The 19480-nt window shown below is 39.9% G+C and overlaps 4 protein-coding genes across 5 annotated transcripts; 2 read left to right on the top strand and 2 right to left on the bottom strand.

Moving 5' to 3' along the window:
* Positions 1–1046: 1046 nt before the first annotated feature.
* LOC129729039 (uncharacterized) lies at positions 1047–2567 on the top strand. The gene is made up of 2 exons (XM_055687518.1): positions 1047–1908; positions 1965–2567. Exons 1-2 carry the CDS (start codon positions 1437–1439, stop codon positions 2372–2374), a joined length of 882 nt encoding a protein of 293 aa, XP_055543493.1. The 5' UTR covers positions 1047–1436; the 3' UTR covers positions 2375–2567.
* Positions 2568–2635: 68 nt separating this feature from the next.
* On the bottom strand, positions 2636–4927 carry LOC129729038 (uridine 5'-monophosphate synthase). 2 transcript variants are annotated; one of them, XM_055687516.1, is made up of 4 exons: positions 4798–4927; positions 4533–4736; positions 4177–4456; positions 2636–3873 (listed from the first exon to the last, which is right to left on the bottom strand). In XM_055687516.1, the coding sequence occupies exons 2-4, from the start codon at positions 4674–4676 to the stop codon at positions 2834–2836; spliced, it is 1464 nt and encodes a 487-aa protein (XP_055543491.1). In that variant the 5' UTR covers positions 4677–4736; positions 4798–4927; the 3' UTR covers positions 2636–2833. The 2 variants fall into 2 exon arrangements, with proteins under 2 accessions (XP_055543491.1, XP_055543490.1); XM_055687515.1 differs by having other exon boundaries at positions 4533–4855.
* Positions 4597–8230, bottom strand: LOC129729040 (rRNA methyltransferase 2, mitochondrial). The gene is made up of 4 exons (XM_055687519.1): positions 7983–8230; positions 7721–7922; positions 7280–7666; positions 4597–4736 (listed from the first exon to the last, which is right to left on the bottom strand). Exons 1-3 carry the CDS (start codon positions 8129–8131, stop codon positions 7295–7297), a joined length of 723 nt encoding a protein of 240 aa, XP_055543494.1. The 5' UTR covers positions 8132–8230; the 3' UTR covers positions 4597–4736; positions 7280–7294.
* Positions 8231–8330: 100 nt separating this feature from the next.
* Positions 8331–15328, top strand: LOC129729037 (serine/threonine-protein kinase/endoribonuclease IRE1). Its single transcript, XM_055687514.1, has 4 exons — positions 8331–8747; positions 9085–9640; positions 12152–12374; positions 12438–15328. Exons 1-4 carry the CDS (start codon positions 8643–8645, stop codon positions 14740–14742), a joined length of 3189 nt encoding a protein of 1062 aa, XP_055543489.1. The 5' UTR covers positions 8331–8642; the 3' UTR covers positions 14743–15328.
* Positions 15329–19480: the final 4152 nt, after the last annotated feature.

The following is a 19480-nucleotide window of genomic DNA, read 5'->3' as shown; positions in this document are numbered from 1 at the left end:
GTGATAATGTGGCTAAAATTTTAATTTATAAAAGAAAATCATTTACCAATAACGTTTGTTGGATTTTGACCCAGCTACTTCAACAACTTCATACTTTACTTATAATTAAAATACGGCAATTGTGTACAAATTTTTAGAGTTATGATTGAAAATTAAAACATTTCTTTGCATACATATTTGCGTTACTGTACGAAAGTCGTGCTGGCATGCAACATTATCGCACTCAACCTAACGTTGTATCCAAGGTGTAGTGAGATCTGCTGTGCACTGAATTGATTGTATGAACGTCAGCGAAAAATGGGTGTTGTCGTGTGGGTGTTTGTGGGTTGGTAAAAAATGACGTAATTAAAAAGAGAAAGACGGTGGGATCCTAGACACGACCACATTTTGATAAAAGTATTCACGGTTAATTATGGTTACTACTACCATATTCTAGAAGACTAATCATCAACTTTACATTGACGAAACATTGACTTTTAAATCAGTATTATTGTTAGCTTTTTGTCTGGTTGTCTGCATCCCACAGCTGCCAAGCAGAGATACTACATATAAAGATGTTTCTGTATTTACAAGTTATTGATAAAAGTAACTATAGCTTTTAGCAAAAAAATATCTGGTTTTACAGTAATTTAAAAGTTGTCATTCAATTATATAAACATTATAACATTTATTGCCTTGAATTTGAATATTTATAAGGAATCAAAATAATTTTATTCAGTTAAAGAATGCTAAAAAAAATTGTGAAATCGTGTTCATATGTTTCCTGTACAGATATCTTTTACAAACATTTTTCTTATAGATACAGATGTACGGATATTTTATGATACCAAGGTGAAGTGAATTTGGGTTTCCTTCACAGGATTCCCATATTTATTTTGGCTCTATTAGAATGGACACTTTATTTCAGGGTGAACACACACTTTTAGGTAAATAACTGCTTTTGCGATACGTAGACAGCGAATTTTTAAATGTACAAATTTTCATAACGTAATTTACAAAGTGTCCCTGACAATTCATCTGACCGTAATGCAAGTTGTGGTATTGGAGGCGCTGTAACTGTTCTTGGCAAGCTATTGTTGTTTGTTCAGTTTGGGTGTTGGATTAGAATTTTTTTTGAGTGATAAACCAAGAATTGTTTTACCAGCTTACCAATCAAATGCATTAGCTGATAATATAAGCCAATATATTCCTGAAGTTTCATTTTTAATCAATGTGTATCGATTGACAAACACAGGTGCAGACACCCTATTCAATTCGTCTCCATTTTGTTTGCAAGCAAGCTGTGTTGTGTCCTGTGTATGAAACAAACTCGCTGCGAAGAGCTCAAAATATTTCAAACAATTTTTAGTAGTGTGCAAGTAAGGTGTTGATAAAAACTGTTTTAATTGGCGCAATTGAGTATAGAACATTGCATTCAGCATTCTGATAACAGAAACATGGCAAGTGCAGAGTGGAAGCGACCAGCTTTGGAGGTTCTTTTGAAACTCTACCGAGAGCATCCGATCCTGTATGATATGCGTCACTCGAAATACTACAATAAGACGGAACGCCAGAAAGCCCTAAACACTATTATAGACATGCTAGAGGACCATCGTCCCGGAACGACTACCAACGATATTTTGCGGAAAATACAAAGTATGAGAACCCAATTTGGCCAAGAGCTGAGTAAACTGAAGCGGAAGCAGAGTAATGGCCAAAGATATGTTCCGACCGTCTGGTGGTACAATTATCTGTCCTTCTTGAAGATTCACATTAAGCCCCGCTCAGCAGTTGAAGAAGATGAAATCAAACTTTCGATTAGCCATCAGCCATCAGAGGGGGAATTTGAGAGTTACACTGAGGAATCGCTCGATTTCGATGGAGAATCCGAAATTATCTACGAAATCCAAAGTGCTCCTAAAGGTACAGGTAACAATTTATACACTTTTAACTATTGGATTTATCAAAACATTTTTCTAACGCAGTTATTAAGACGGATTCAAGCGACTCTAAGCTGCAGAATGGTAGCGACAAAGAAGAGGTAATCTACGAAATCACACAAGCCAACACGGTGGTCCCGAAACGTAAGCTCGATTTGAGTACCTCGGAGGAGCTGAGGAGCCCAAAGCAACCTCACATCGAGTCGGGAATTGATGAGTCATCAGTTCAGTCCAATAGTGGAGCCGACTGTAGTGCTGGTCGCAAAAGTGAGGTCTGTGAGGTTGCGGTCGACGGTGATAGGTGCCACAGTTTGGGCAGATTCGTCACCTCACAGATGGCATCTATTAGGGATGACTACCTGTTCTACGCAACGCAGATGGATGTACTCAATATCATAAACAAGGCTCAACTGAAACAGCTGCTTATCGATAAAGACGACAAGACGTCTAACTAAATACTGTGCATTGGTGTTTTTGTATGGTCATCATGCCATATAGTATAAAGTTTAGAACATTATAACAATATTATCGCAATTCTGCGGACAGCTAACACATGCTATGCTATCCAGGTAATGTTCAATGTGGTACATTTAGGTAATTTTAAAGTGTACATACATATTTTTTAATAAAATCTAAGGTTAATCTTAATTTAGGTTTGTGCAAGTTTAAGAATGTCTCATTCACCAAATATCTCGTAATGCAAAATAAACTTCTGATTGAATTGCGGTAAATTTTATATATTTATCAGATTCGTTTCAAAATTTTGAATACAAAACTAGGAATGGTTTCACAAATATAGTTTCTGCTTCCAACAGTCAGGTAGCTATTTTGAACAATCAAATTAATCTACAGCTCTAATCTTGAAGCTCTTGAAGCTCAAGGAACATTCGATTGCTATGCTAGGCAATCCATGCCTATTCATTTAATCCAACTCGTTCGCAGTACGCTGTCCATAGTCTATCTCGATAGAGTTTTGCCGTGTCTGTTTGGTTCTTTGCGTTCAGAATACCTCTGCCCACAACGCAAATATCCGCTCCCTTAACTTTGACCACATGTTCGGGACTGTCGTACTTCTGTCCCAAGCTGTCAATTCCTTCCTCAATCTTAACTCCGGGTGTTAGTTGCAGTAAACCTGGGAAGGAGACCAGCTCTGGGCTCTGGCAAACAATTCCAGCGACGAAATCAACATCCGTTTCTGTGGCCATTTTCATCGTGGCTGCAGTATATTGCGGTGTAACCAAGTTTCCTTGAGAACTCATCTCTGCTAGAAGAAAGGCACCTCTCTCCTGGGTAACATCATTTAGCACTGATTTTAGGCCTTTCAGGATGCCTTGGCCGGGAAGCGAATGTACCGTTACTAAGTCCGCCCAGGTCGATATTTTGAATGGGCCGCTGGCGTATTGAAGTGAGACTGTGTTACCAATATCAGCAAATTTGCGATCCTCCATAATCATGAAATTGTGCTTCTTGGCCAGCGATTGGAGCGACTTAACAAAATTTTCGCTGAAATCCTCAACGATGTCGATATGCGTTTTCAAGAGACAGATATACGGACCAACTCTCTCTACGAGGTTCAAAATTTCCTCTGAGTTAGTTAGATCAGCGGCTAGGCACAGCGTAGTTTTCTTAGTGGCAATGAGCTTCATCAAATCCTTACTAAGTGCACATTTGGCCAAATCGACTCGCGCTTCAAAGGTCATTCCCATGCGGTTCAATAAGTTGACAACTTGTGTTCCGTTCTTCATAAACGATCCATCACTTCGAATTTGTGTGGCCTTGATGTACTTGGATACAGCCAACACTGTGCTTTCTTCGATGCGACCTGCTTCATGCAGTACATTCAGCAGGAAGGACAATGTAAATAGTGAATGCATTTTGACTCCGCTCTCTTCGGTATTTTTTGAGCCACCTTGTTCGCGATCAACTACCACTATGGCATCTGTCACGATTAGTCCTACAATAGAAAAATGTATAATGTTTATTATTCTGACGGTGTGTAATTTAATAATATGTCGCTATCTTCATTCAAAAGCCTTCAGTTTGGAGTTTGTCATTCATAACATTGATCTCTCGATTTAGTACGAGCTTTTATCAAGGGCCATTGAGCGACTATTACTTATCTAATTGCTACCGTTCGTTATCACCGTATTGCATCAAGTACATGTAATTTTAAAATATATGTATACATTTTAGGGTTTAGATCAATTTAAATTCGACGTTTTAATAATTGAATTGAATAATTGAAAACAGGACTTACCCTCCGCTCGTAAATCATTCACCGTATCCAATATGCTGGAACCCGAAGTTACGACATCTTCGATAATAAGGCACTTGTCACCGGCGTTGAATTTCCCCTCAATCAGCTTCTTCGTGCCGTAGGTTTTCGCTTCTTTTCGTCGAATCAGCATGGGCTTGTCGGCTTTAATTGAAATTAGCGTCGCTACGGGCAGTGCCGTGTATGGTACACCACAAAGATGAACTCCCGTGTCCACTTTGATTAGTTTAATATACTCGGTCAGCAAATCAGAGACTGCGTTCTGAAAGAAATATAAGAGCAAATGCGCATACAAAGACACGATCTACTTGCCGATGTATAGTAAATTAGGTGCATACCATCACATCCGGATAGCTGACGATGACCCGCAAGTCGAAGTAAACCGGCGAGTTAATGCCGACCTTCATCTTGAAGTCGCCAAACTTGAACGCATTGATCTCGAACAACTTAATACCGAGTTCCTTGAGTTTTGTTTGATCCATTACTGGTTTTGTTGCGACTGTCAGCGAGTATACACGTGGTTCACTTTTCTACCAGATGCCCTGTTTTTTAACAAATAATAACTTTAGCTTTGAAAATAAAACAATTTGTACGGATTTTTACGATTCACTATTGAAGATTCACTTGTAATAAATTCATAAAACGAGATTTGGCATTGACCTTAACGTTTCGGCATCTAAATAAGCAATAAAACTAAAAGGAAGAAGTGTGGGAGTACTAGCGAACCTATACATTAGAGAAATGACAAGACACTCACCGTTAAGGCAACTGTCAACATCAAAACGGATAACGGCAATGCAAAATTATACAGCTCGCCCGTTTTGATGTTGACAGTTGCCTTAACGGTGAGTGTATTGTCATTTCTCTAATGTATAGGTTCGCTAGGGAGTACAAAAGTATCGGTATCTATCGATAGTATCGATAAAATCGTTCATTTCCCAATAAAAAAATTCTCCTATTTTTTATTTTCAAGTCGCTTAGTTGGATGCTTTTGTTGAACCCTAAGACAAGACGTGACAGCTGGTCACCGTTACATTCAACCAATTTTAACCGGCTGCTGATTGGCTGAATTCGATAACGCAATCGTCACGTAGAAAATACAACGAGGTTACTTTTCACTGTAAAGCAGTGATGCTGGAGAGTCATAATTTAGCTATTATAATTGTTCATAAATAATGATGCAAAAGTATGCAAGGTACATAATATAATAATAATATGGTTGCAGTGTTGCGAGAACAACAAAAATAAACATCGGAAGTGAGCCTGACTGCCAGATCATCAGCGACGATTTGATCATTTTTATTTAAATGCACAATATACTATGTAAAGCGACTGAAATTCAAGTTTTAGGTTTACCATGTACAAAGCTAGAGCAATTTTGCTTTTATTAGAATATATGGATGACAAACATATTGTTCAATAGTGATTTAGGATTTGATTTAGTGATTGAAAACTTTCTTTGCCTTTTTTGAGTTTTGTTGTCATTGTAAGATTCGCCCTAATCACGAAGTAGTCCGGAAATGTAAGCGGTTACCAATCTCTTCATCCTGTTTTCCACGAGCGGTAATGGCGGCTTGATTTGACATATAAAATATTTTGCCAAAGTTTAACGGATGTTTCTATTGAACTAAAAAAGCTCGAAGCAAATTTTCATTAAATTAGTTTTAGTTCAATGAAAATATCCACTGAACTAGTCGTTTGACAAAATCTTTCATATGACGAATCTATCCGCCATTACCGCTCATGGAAAGCTGAATACAAGAGATCCGATATAAAACTCACCGTTATGGCAATTGTCACACCAAAACGAAAAACTGCCTTGCTAAATCATACAGCACACCCGTTTTGATGTGACATTTACAGTAACAATGATTAATATATTTCCTCTACCTAGGGTCTAGACAACTTTATTTTTAAGAGAAATATATCAGTAATATTATACGATACTGGTTGATATATTTCATTATTTATCGTTTTTCTATCATTGACATCACATCGACGATAACGAGACGTCAATATCGCAGTTTTTCCCTGAATGCACACGAATAGAAATCCTGTACGGTGCAACGATAGACCAGCGGCGTTACGCTTACGGTACTGTTACCTTTATCAGCATGTTTTCTTTCAAGACATCAGCTTTTAGCAGTTTTAACAGCAGATTAACCAATTGTTCAAGAAAAAAGGCTGTTTCGAGCTTTTTGAAAAATATTTACCTTCGAGGCATTAAATTAGTCTAAGTTCATGAAGCAAACATTAATTGAGCTGTTAGAACGGGGAGATTCTGTCATTTTTTATGCTGATATGGAGAATGTCACCGTGAATGGTTGGTGTCTATTCATGTCGTCTGTGCTAGGCATGCTCGCATGTGATTGGTTCGTTATTCGCGTAAATTTGTCCTTGAAACCAACCAACTGAAATGGTAGCAGTGGTCATAGGCTTCTACAGAAAAAAACATTGCAGGGTGTCGAAAATCTGGAAAATCAGGGAATGTCAGGACATTTATTTTTGTTCAGGGAAATCAGGGAATATCTGAAAAATATTCAAGAAAAAAATTTAACCGAAATGCGATTCTTTTTTAAACGACTTTCTAGTGCAAAAACTAAATTTTTAACATAAACGGCTAATTCGACTGGGATTTTGGAAATGCGTTAATCTACGCTGCACTTTTTTGTGCCGAATGCTGGAAAATATTAGGGAAAATAATGTTTAATTCCAGGGAATATCAAGGAAAATCAGGAAGTTTGGTTTTGAAAAATTTTTCGCCGCCCTGTATTGGATATTGTTATCCATAATGTTGTTATGCTGTTATTATCGTTTAGGATCTACCGAAACATTTGCCAGTTTCATCTCCAATTTTACAAAATGTACGCCAGTGTAGAAAAAAAAGACGTATTCCAAAGCAAAGTTTAAAAATAAGTTATTTCGCTCAATTTCGAAAGCAGGTATTTGAAAGATTATGTCGTATTTATAAGGTTTCGTTAGCCTACGCTCTTTTGTTTCGAATTGGCATGTTGGATTCGGATTAAGTAGCTTAGTTGTTGAATTCAATTGACTAATTATATTCAAAACTTGCTTCGTTCCTTACCTCTAAACATCAGTGCTACCGTTGTTCAGCACCAACGAATCCGCGGGCTAGAATGAAATTTTCCGCCGAATCACTCCGACTAGCACGAGGTTTGATTCGTTTGACCATGCGATAGTACTGCTGGATGTTTTTCTCTAGTATCGGAACCTCAGCATTATCCCAGATCTTCATTAGCAGCGATGCATCCGGCGAGGACATAAGAATAGCGAAACGTAGCACAGAATAGCACAGGGTGATGATGTTTTCCTGATCCAATGAGCGAACACCTGTCGCATTGGGTGCCATATCCGAAAGAACCACATCCAAGCGCCTATTACCTAACATAGATCGAATTTTGTCGTGTGTTTCCGGTCTCGTGAAATCCATGTTTCCCATCATTGTGGCATGCTAAAATAGAGAACTTGGCAATTAACCCGACATCATCAAGTATTCAGTACGAACCTCAATTGGATAGATTTGCAACAGATCAATTCCGATCACCAGACCCTTCGGTTTACCATTGTTCAATCCATCCGCATTGGATTGTTTAACAGCTATTTGAGACCATGATCCAGGTGCCGCTCCACAGTCGATTACGACCGAACCTGGTTTTATAATTCCATATTTCTGATCGATTTCGAGTAACTTGAAAGCACTTCGACATCTGTAAATTCCGTTACTTCAATTGCGGGTACACTCAAAAGGGATGTGTGATGCCAGTTACCTGTAGTTCATCATTTTAGCCCGCTCTACGAATGGGTCGTTCAGTTGCCGCGTAAGCCATTCCTGTGAACTTTTTTTCTTTCCTTTTAAGTTGGTCGGAACAAGTTTACCTAACGAGCGGATTGAAGTGTGCAAGCAACGCCTGTACATTGAATTGCTTTCTGGAAACTGTTTCAAAATTTATTATAGTTTACAATTTGTACCCAAATTCACGATGCATATTTAAAAAAAAAATAAAGATTATTTATGTCAAATGACAGTCACTAATGTCAACTGACAGTTTAATCATTTTCTTTCTCTTTTTCGTTTCGTTTCGTTTTCGAGCCGAACATTTTCTTGTTTGTTGGCAATGGCATTCACTGGCAGTTTGTGTCAATCTTTCAATTTATCCGGAAGTTGTGTTTTGTATTCGCGATTAGACATTTTGATTGTTATCACTGAAGAATAACAGGCTTCGTGAATATTAACTTGCAAAGCACTGTGTGATCAAAATACTTGCGGCAGGTGTAATGATTTGGGCTAAAACAATCTTAGTGCGTAATAGAAAGTGTTGTAGAATTTGGATCTCTTCACGAAAGATCCCCCATTGAGCGCGACTAAAAGTGAATGTGAATGAATTTATTTGCTTGTATTTCACAATATCAAGGATATAGCAGTCATTATGGGGCTGATTTGGAGAGAAGGCAGGATGGTGAACTTTTTGTTGTTGATCCTGTTCGTAGTGTTACAAGTAGTTAATGACGGAATTGCGTCACATCGTAATGAGGTGAGTAAATAGAACTAGAAAAGGGGGCGTCTGGACAAGGGCACACATAGAGTATACTGCGTTTTGCAGAATGAAAAAAATACTGCTCTGTTGGCACTCGAGTACAACAGATAAGCTGAATTTCTATGTAACAGCAAAGGTGCTGATGAAATGGGTAGTAACGATCCCGCTTTGAAATGACGGTGTATCAACTCGTGTTTGTTTAATTCATTTCTGAATACCTTTGAGTATGTGCTAATTGAGCTAAGAGGGGCAATGAACCTACACAAGCATAATTCAAAAGCGCGATAACATTTTCATAGCAATTAATATTTTGGTGTTCTCTATTCTGTTGCAGGATTGCACGGCTGTTGCAAAAGATGAAGAAACCTTGTTGGTTTTTTCCACTTTGGGTGGAGGGTTGACTGCGATTGACCCACTGTCTGGGGAAATACGCTGGTCAATTGCAGATGAGCCGGCTATACGGGTTCCCTCGCTGTCTGAAATGAACCCACATTATCTGCCGGATCCAAGAGATGGTAGTCTCTATACGTACCGAAACCCGGAGGGCGGCCTGAAGAAGCTGCCATACACCATACCTCAGTTGGTGGCCAGTGCTCCATGCCGTTCCAACGACGGTATATTGTACTCTGGCAAAAAGAGTGACGATTGGTTTCTAATCGATCCAAAAACCGGTCGCCGGGAAAAAGTACTCGGCTTCGGTGCGCCACTCGATCGGGACAAAGCAGAGTCCATAGGTTGGGCCACCTCACGGGCAGTTTATTTGGGCCGCACGCAGTACACTGTAATGATGTACGATAGTTTAGCTACAGAGAGGAATTCAAAACCCTGGAATGTGACGTTTTTCGATTATACGTCCCACACGATGGCACCGGAGCTTACAAAAGAGTACGGTAAGTTTGCCATGTGCTTTTTTACCTCGTTGTTTTGATAAGGATGTCTTCTTGGGAACGTACCGATAAAAGCAGTTGTTGAGTTGTAACTATATTGATTAGACAAAGGTACATTTCAACATTCGATTTCTTTTCTAATTTTTCTTGACACAATTCGTGTGTCGCTGCAATCTGCAGCCCACTGTAGCGGCTATAAATTATTCATCTACGTGGTCGAAAAAGTCAAGGAAACAGGCTATTTTGGTTGATAAGTTTGGTTGAGGGATTTCCCCATGCGTTACAGAATTTGATTATTATTGCCTGGGTTTTGTTACTATATTAATCGTAGGAATCCCCTGCAGTTGATAATTTATTCAGACTCATCTGGACTCATCAAGCTGGACGGAAATTGCAAGCAAATGTTCTGTCAGTTCTGGCTTGCTTATCAGGAAAAGGTTATTATGCTCATTTAGCATCAAGTTATACAGTTATCGCTTGTGTTTTTAGAATACAATAACACTCACATTTTTGCTTATTTGCATTTAATTTAATTCAGCTGGTCGCTTCTTCAATTTTATGGCAAATTGTTGGTCAACAATTGCAACGTTTTCGATGAAACATGTGATTCAGTTTGTATGATATTTTAAAATATTTTTCATCGCATTCCAAACACGTTTTCTTGCTAAAAAAGAGCCTATGTAAAACTAATTAACGTTTAATTTTCTGCTCACTTCTGATGTTCCAATCGATAGGTACGTAAAAGTTTAATCATGAGATTTCTTCCAGCTGGTATCAAGTTTAACTCTTTCTTGAGAATTTATGTGTACCATGCTTCTTCCAGGCGTTGACAAAAGCTGCCACCAGTGAAATTTCTAGTTTTATTTTTGTGACAAAATTAATAATCATTCGTGAGTTTAACCCTCTAGTGCCCAAGTTAATTTCTAGACGGGCTTCGGCAAAATCACTATGAATCATTATGAACACTTTTTAAGTGTTTATTGAAGCTTTTTAGAGGTTTGACTGAAGCCCGCTGAAAGGCGGCATTGGGCACTAGAGGGTAATTTGTTAAAATGAGGTAATGAAGTAATAGCTAAACACGATGGGGCTGAAATTCCGCAATTTAGGCAGCCTTTACTGTTAGTTGCATCGAAATCTCCTACCTAGGCAATGCTGTTTACTCGATTTAAGCCACTACCGAAAACTCGTTTCATTTGACAGTTTACTAAGCAGCTGGTCTTGATTTTAAACAACCTCGCTTAGATTATCTCCTGAACCATTTTTCGGTGCTTTTCCTTTATCAGGAATTCGTGCTACATGTCCAGTCTAGACCACTGTCACTACTCAGGTCTGATTACATTTGGTAAATAAATTTATTTTCAAACTTCACATGGGTCAACGCAGTTCGTCGTTTCACCATGTATTGGACGCTAAATTTTCCGTCTGCAGTAATTGAATAATCGCCCACTACGGCCACTGGATTTTTCTAATCTGTAGCTTTCGTTGTCCGGTTGCTAAGACGCATATTTCTTTGTCACTTAGTCGCTATCAATACGGACTCTCTAAAGGACTTGATATCTATGACATCACGTTTTCAGCAGCCGGGAGTTTCTCAATATATCTTCTAATATTTTTACATGCCAATCATAGGTGCTACAGATAGCCATATCTCTAGTTGCAGCAAATTTTATCAGCTCTAGGTCGTTATCATTTGGTTCTCAATAGAGTTTCGCTTTCCAATCATTATTGTACGGCACAATAATTATCCCATTACATTTCGGGCACACCCTCGTTTTGTCTAAATATTCGTACAACCGTTCCTTCACATGTTATTGGGCTTATCGTCGCGTTTATTCTGTTGTTGAAGAGCACTTGATCCTCAACACGCAGACGCGGTCACATTCATCGAATGATTTGTTCCTTGTGCCTCTTTAGTACTATGAAGCTCTATTGGATTCTGTTCGTCTGATGCAATTTCCGCTCTTCAGAGCCTCGCTATTCTCCCAATTAAAAACTCAATTCAGCTCATTCACACATCAATTCGCAATGGCAGAAAGGCGTCGAAATTTAAATATGGATATATCATCAGGGGGAAGGTGTTACATGGTACTGCAGTTATAAAAAAATAATTAAAAGCCTCAATGACTTGAAGTACTTTGACGTCGAAACGAAGTCGAGGCACTTACACCCGTTAAAGGGTATGTATGTTCAAAAGAACTGTGTCAAGCCAAGTCGATCAAATTTTAATCGCAACATCCTTTAGTTGAGCCTGGTAAGGTATCGGATTTGTTCCACAAATGGACTTTTATGATTATTCTGGGGTGAAGCGTTTAGATGAGTTATTCATTTTAATAAATCCCCGATAGAAAAAATAATCTCAAATAATAAAATATAATTTTCTGAACCAAATCCGGTTAACATTCGAAACCCTAGGTACTGTTCTGATGAATTAAAATTGCGATATTTATTGTTTTAGTACAAAACCTGGTAGTTGCATATATTATAATCGTGTTAACCTTTTTTTCATCCTCACAGAATTCCTTCACCTCACAAGCAGTTCGTCAGGGCTGACGGCAACCTTTGAGCAGAAAAAACGAACCCCGCTGTGGCAGAACGATTTGTCCAGCCCAGTTGTGGCTGTATTTTTGCTTGGATCGGAAGGACTGCTAAGTGTTCCATTTCAAACGGTTTCCGATGAGGTGCTGCAGGAGATCAATGAGCGCGCACGGGACGGTAACTTCGATAATTTAAAGTTGTTGTAAGTAATCAAATGGGAATGACTCCATATAAGATGATTTGTAAATAATTTCCACTTTCATAGCCCGACCGTCTACGTGGGGGAAGCTTTGAACAACGTGTACGCCATTCCGTCGTTGGTGGACAAAAATACCGCAACATTGCCGTCGGAGCCGACGGTTAATCTTCTGGGCGGTCCCCGGACGGGCGAAGCGCCGGGAAAGGAACTGATTGCAACCGAAACGGCTCACATTCAGAACGACAATATTATTATTTTGGGGCATTATCAGCCGCCAAAAACAGACGATAGTGTCAAGCTGGACATTGCACCAGGAGGCCCAGGAAGTTTCTACAAAAACGGTCAACTATCGACGGTTTTGTTGGACCTTAATGGGCTACCGAAGCCGAAGGACAAACAACAGCAGGAGGAAGAGACGAAAACAATTGGAATACAAACAGACGATGTACGAGGGTTAAATGGAACGACAGTTTTTAGTGATCTCAGCATGAGTGCTTTGATAGGTCGGTTGTATAGAGACGTTAAGTTGTGGCTAGATGCTCAACCTAATAAGCTGCCGACTATAATGTTTGTAGCGTTATTCGGGATTGTGGTGTTTGGTTTCTGGTACATTCATATGCAAATGAAAGCTTTGCAAGAGCAGAGTCAGAATGGATCGCAAACGAACTCAAATCGGAGCACCGGTAGCAATTACGCAGAAGTAGTCGATTTTGGGGACGGTGAGATCCGGGTGGGTAAGATCCACTTCAACACGCAAGATGTGTTGGGAAAGGGCTGTGAGGGAACATTCGTTTTCCGGGGAAAGTTCGAGAAACGAGAAGTAGCTGTAAAACGTATTCTGCCTGGGTGCTTCACGCTGGCTGATAGAGAAGTGGCATTGCTTAGGGAAAGTGATGCCCATGAGAATGTTGTTCGATATTTTTGCACTGAACAGGATCGACAGTTTCGGTATATTGCCGTCGAATTGTGTGCTGCAACTCTACAGGATTACGTAGACGCTAAGTTTGCCGAAACTATTCAAAAGCAAATTTCCGCGTTGGAAGTTTTATCGCAAGCAACCAGTGGCCTAATGCATTTACATTCACTGAACATTGTCCATCGAGACATAAAACCGCAGAACATTTTGCTTTCACTACCAGACAACAAAAACCAGGTTAGAGCTATGATTTCTGATTTTGGTCTCTGCAAAAAGTTGAACTATGGTAAAACAAGTTTTTCGAGGCGCTCGGGAGTAACGGGCACAGACGGATGGATTGCGCCGGAAATGCAGCGAGGGCACAGAACTACTACCTCTGTCGATATCTTCTCATTGGGTTGTGTATTTTACTACGTTCTTTCTAAGGGATATCATCCTTTTGGCGATAACCTAAAAAGGCAAGCAAACATTCTCTCAAACGAGTATCAGTTGTTCGCCTTGCATGCAGATGGCAAACCTAGCAATCGGTCAGTTTTAGCCGAAGAACTTATTGCCGATATGATAGCTGCTGATCAATCGAAGCGGCCACCGGCAAGTGCTGCGCGAAATCATCCTCTTTTCTGGAGCAACGATCGAATTCTCTCCTTTCTGCAGGATGTGAGCGATCGGGTAGAAAAATCCGATGTCTTATCAGATCCACTGCGAACATTAGAACGAAATGCTCGCTTCGTAGTTCGTGAGGATTGGAGCTTGCACTTGGATCAGGAAATCACCAGCGATTTGCGGAAGTACCGGGGCTATCAAGGCTACAGCGTTCGGGATCTTTTGCGGGCCGTTCGTAACAAGAAACATCACTATCACGAGCTTACACCAGAAGTGCAGCAAGCCTTAGGAACTATTCCGCAGGACTTCACCGATTACTGGATAAGTCGGTTTCCACGGCTACTATCGCACGCGTATCACGCCCTAGCTGAGAACTCACAAGAGCCAATCTTTAGACCGTACTACAATGAAAACAGTTACCATTTCACTAAGCCAGTCTATTTCGAAGAGGATGGTAACGAAAACTACGATCTCATTCGTTACTACGAAATGGCACAAAAACTGAAGGCATCTCAAAGTCCTAAAAGAAAACCAGCAACGCAGATAGATGCGCCGACGGCACCATCAGATTCGCCCCAAAAGAATCAACGCAGGGGCACTTACAATTTTGGTAGATATTCAACTAGTTCGGGTTTCATTACAAGAGATCAGATGATGGGAGGCAGTGCCGCTGTTTCGAATACCATTGTCAGTATAGAACCCCCAAGCTATGCGAACGTTGTTGCCGAAAAAGTTGAGGGCGAAGAATTTCAAACAGTTGTAAATAATAATAATCGCCGTAAGAGTAACAATAATGTACGCCGTAGAGAGAGTGCAAAGGTAACATGGAATTTACATCCGCAGGCAGATTGATAGAAGGATGTTTAGTCATTAACGAGTTAGATAGCACATACCTTTGTCATACATAGATATCGTAATACTGTTTTAGAAAATTGAGTAATCTGAAGACAGTGAACCTTTCTCTGGGCTTACTTACATTGTTTTCGTAGGGCGTAAATCTATGATCACCAGATTTACTTGTCTACAAAATCCATAGTAATGAATCGGTGACTTCGGACTGGTGTGTTGCAGTCAAATGGGATTATGTTTCCGATTGGATGGGTCGACGCGCATTAGTGACTAGAAAAAAAAACGAACGTTGATCTCTGTGTGCAATTTCGATTCGAAGTTCATTGTTTCTTTATGAGAATTTAAACGGAAATGCACTATTGCGTTTTAACAGTCTGTGATAATTTTGCTAAACGATTTGAATCCCTAGCTAAGATAATTCCTAGGTATAGACACTAGTGTAATTAAAGAGTAAAAAACAATCTGAATTAGTGATTACCAGCACTAACTCAAAGTTAAAGCCTATATTTGGTAATAATTTACATTACATTTGTAACTCAAACAAAAAAAAGGTATAAAGTAACGGTGAATAAATTTTATCACAAATGTATGTCATTCTGTACAGTTTTATTTCTACGATAGAATGATGACTGCATTAACCGAAAACGAGAAAAGAAACGATTATCGAAGGTAGCTTTTAATTGGAATGCTCCGTGAAAATTTTTGTAAACTATATTGGTTTTGTTTAAGATTTTTCGCCTCTAAATTTTTTATCGTTTTTCTGATATTTTGTAATTTTGTAAGCCCATTACTCGGCAGCCATCTCGGTCAAGTTTGTTTTATCGAAAACTTTTATTTGACAAAAATTTCAGTTTATGCCGAAAATCGTGGCACAAATTCAACTGCTCTCTAGGCAAAAAATAGCTGAATCCTAGTCCAAAATCCTACGCTCACAAACAGTAAGAGCTCCCCGATCAGCCTCTTTCAACGTCCATGGTTAGTGGCCGTATAGGGCCACGGGAAGAATTAATGTTTTGTAGAGTGCAAGTTTAGTACGGGTTTGCAGACTACGGGACCTCAACTGGTTACACAATCCGCCCTGTTTGCACCCCAGCTCACCGTATAACAGCCTCCAATGCGATTTTGACAATAAGTTTGACAGCCCGTCTCCCTGCTTCATACCAGCTAACGTCACGAAGAAGTCCGATATCTCACCGGCTATCCTGACGCATGATGCCTTCAAGGGTGGCACGTAGCAGCCTAATTAGTTTTGTTGGGAAATCGTGTTCGAGCATAATTCGCCAAAACTCATTTCTCTTAACTGTATCGTACGCTACCCTAAAGTCAATGAACAGATGGTGCGTCTGCAGGTTGAACTCTCGAAATTTATCGAGGATTTGTCGTAGGGTGAACATTTGGTCGAAGTGGAGCGTCCCCCGCGAAAACCACATTGGTAATCGCCAACAAAGGTTTCCGACAACGGCCTCAGTCTATGGAACAGAATGCGGGAGAGAGTTTCGTAACGGTGTTGAGAAGGGTTATGCTGCTTAATTACTACAGTCCAGGCGGTGGCCTTTCTTGTAGATCGGACATATGAGACCCTTCAACCAGTTCGAGGGCAATTCTTCATCGGGCCACACTCTCAGCATAATCCGGTGTAAAGCACGATACAGCTGTTCGCTCCCGACTTTAAGAAGTTCGGCTGAAATGCCGTCCGTACAAGCTGCCTTGTAGTTCCTCAGTTCTTCCACTACTTTCTTAACCTCGTCCATGGATGGTGGGTTCACAGCTTTGCCATCATCCTCAATCACCATTCTACTGCATTCGACTACGCTGTTTTCTTCACCATTCAACAGCACATTAAAGTGTTCCTTCCAATGCCTGGCCACCTACGTGCTATCGGGTTCCCCTTCCTACCTTTGCACGGGTTCCCCTCCCTATCGTTGCACATGACAGGGGCTGACACGTTTCGGTTCCTGATTCCAATAATATTCTTGTGCATCGTGCCTAGAGAAGCTACCTTCCGCCTCCGCAAAAATACGCTCCCAATGCTGTCGTTTCTTCCGGCGATGGAGTCTTTTTTCAGCAGCTCTAGCTTCCCAGTATCTTCCTACGCTCTGACGAGTCACAGCCGTGGCTAACATGTGAACTCTGTCGCGGTTTGTTTCATCCGTCGCTTGCTGGCACTCAGCGTCAAACCACTCATTGGACGTGGCTGTTGCAGATTTATTCAACACTTCTCCCGCTGTGATGCTGATTGTACTGTGGATATACCTCCACTGTTCCTGCTCAATTGCTCATCAACCTTTCACAGGTACTCTAACCACTTCTCCAGTTGATAGCCGCTGGATGTTCAACTGGATGGATTTAAACACGTTGGACAGCCGGGTGCGAATCTTGGATACCATGAGATAATGATCCGAGTCAACGTTTGGTCCTCTAAACGACCTCACGTCTGTAACGTCTGAAAAGTGTCGACCATCGATCAGAACATGGTCGATCTGAGAGCAGGCCTCTCCATTTGAGTGCCTCCAGGTGTGCTTACGTATATTCCGGCGTGCAAAATAAGTGCTACAGATAGCCCGTCCCAATAGGTCAATTTATGTTTGCTTCTATGAACCTAGACTAATTTGATGTCTCGAAGGTAAAGGCTTTCCTAAAAGTTCGAAACAACCCCTTTTCTTGAACAATTTCTAAACCTGCTGTTAGAGCGTAATAGAAACTGATGTCTTGAAAGAAAACATGCTGGTAAAAGCAACAGTACCGTAGCGTAGTATGTATGGAGCAGAGCGCCGCTAGTTTATCGTCGTCTATCATTGCAGCGGGCACGACTTTTATTCGCGTGCAATCAAAACTGCAATGCTGCTACTGATGGTGATTGAAAGTGAATATGATATGATTACCATAAAACCATAAACTACTCATGAATGTGATTACCATAAAAACCATAAATTACTCAATTTTTTCAATTTTCAATTGAACATTTTTGCAACGGTTTATTTTCATTTTTCATCTTCGATATTCACTGAATAATCGTGACCGAGATAATATCGAACGAGTAAGTTCCTAAAATAACTGATTAAATACTGATAAGAGTAAGAGCTGGCGAGTGCTTGTGAATTTTTTGTCTATTCAATAAGATTTATTTTTAACTTTACAAATAAAATAATATACAGTCGTCGTTCGCTAACTGCAACATGTTTACATTGCAGTTATCGAATGCCGTTCAATAACTGCAACACTTGACACATGCCAAAATTTAGAGGGGGGTCCGTCACTACCATTTTCGTTTTCAATGATGTCGAAATGTATTTTTTTTATCATAGTAGCAAAAAATAGCAGAAAACTAAAATAGCTTTTTGATTAATCAATTTTAAAGGGTAACTGACGGCTTCGTCAGGTAGTATGCATGGGCATGGGCATGCATGTATGTGGGCAGGATTCAGTTTGCCAAGCTCTGCTGCATTTATTCCATGACTCTTCCAGTCACCGGATAGCATGGGCGGTGGAACCGCATGCTAATTTATTCCTTTAATTATAAGTTAATTGTAAAGTTAGTCACGTGAATAAATGTAAGCAAATAGTTTGTGTTAAATGTTTTTAAATAAACCAGTGTAATCAGTGCAAAATGTGTTAGTTGGTTGAAAGGCACATCTGGATCCGCGTATACTCGGTCATTCTGCTGGGAGTAGCAGAATTCCTTCGATGCTGGGGTTTGGATTCAACTTACAACGAGCTATCAAAATTTGGAGGTATCCGGTACCATCCCCCAACATTTTGGGGGATGGTACCGGATACCTTTACTTGTTGTCTCTACATTCTCCCATCTAGAATGAAGAGACAACAAGTAAACGGAATCGAAAAAAGTCGAGAAAAATGAAAAGTCCTTTTGAAATGTTTCTAGAGATTCAACAATTTTTATTTTCGAATGCATTTAGAATCCCCCCGCGAGATTTGTCACTTCAATGTCAAATATGACTTTGACTTTAGATTTGACGGATTGGGGTCCGATAACTGCAAAGTTGTTGCAGTTATCGGTCTTGCAGTTAAAAAGCATTGCAGTTGAAAGACTTGCAGTTATCGAACGGCGACTGTACTTATATCAACTGTCTTGCAAAGCAAAAAACAAAAGTGAATCTTTTCAAACATTAACTTCGTTGTAATTGTTAAATGTTATTTGCACAAAAAAAAACACTACGGGCATAACATCACCAAGTATACCCAGAATACCTTTAACTCGGTGACGGAATCGTGAAAGGAATCGCAAACACGATCCGGAGGATTCACACTCACGATTCTTATTCAAGAATCCTAGAGCCATATACAGGGCATTCCTGAGGATTCTTTTTTCAGGAATCCTTTTCAAGGACGCTCACGAATCCAATGTGAGGAATCCTAGAGAATCTATGTGAATCGTATGTGTTCGTCCGGGTAAATGAAGTTCTTTCGAGTGTAATCAAACATTTTTTTGAAAAAAATGAAAGGGGTTGCTGAGAGTTATAACACGTAAATTAATGAACAAACGAATTTATTGTATCTGTAATTACAGTAATTATAGTATCTAGTCCCACGTCATCATTTCATACAACCCTAGGGCTGTATACCTTGTAGTATTCCATACACCTTTATCTGACAGCTGTCAGCGGACACAAACAAGGATGCCAGGTCCTTTTTTCAAAAATATACGGCAAAAATCATTACGTTATTCAGTACGACAGAGAGGGTCTTAAATAGAAAATTTAATTCCATACTCGAATCAGGC

The sequence above is a fragment of the Wyeomyia smithii genome, chromosome 3, assembly GCF_029784165.1.
Source record: "Wyeomyia smithii strain HCP4-BCI-WySm-NY-G18 chromosome 3, ASM2978416v1, whole genome shotgun sequence".
NCBI classification, from domain to species: domain Eukaryota; kingdom Metazoa; phylum Arthropoda; class Insecta; order Diptera; family Culicidae; genus Wyeomyia; species Wyeomyia smithii.
Note: the sequence above shows the minus strand (reverse complement) of the source record. Positions and strands in the feature narration are given on the sequence as shown.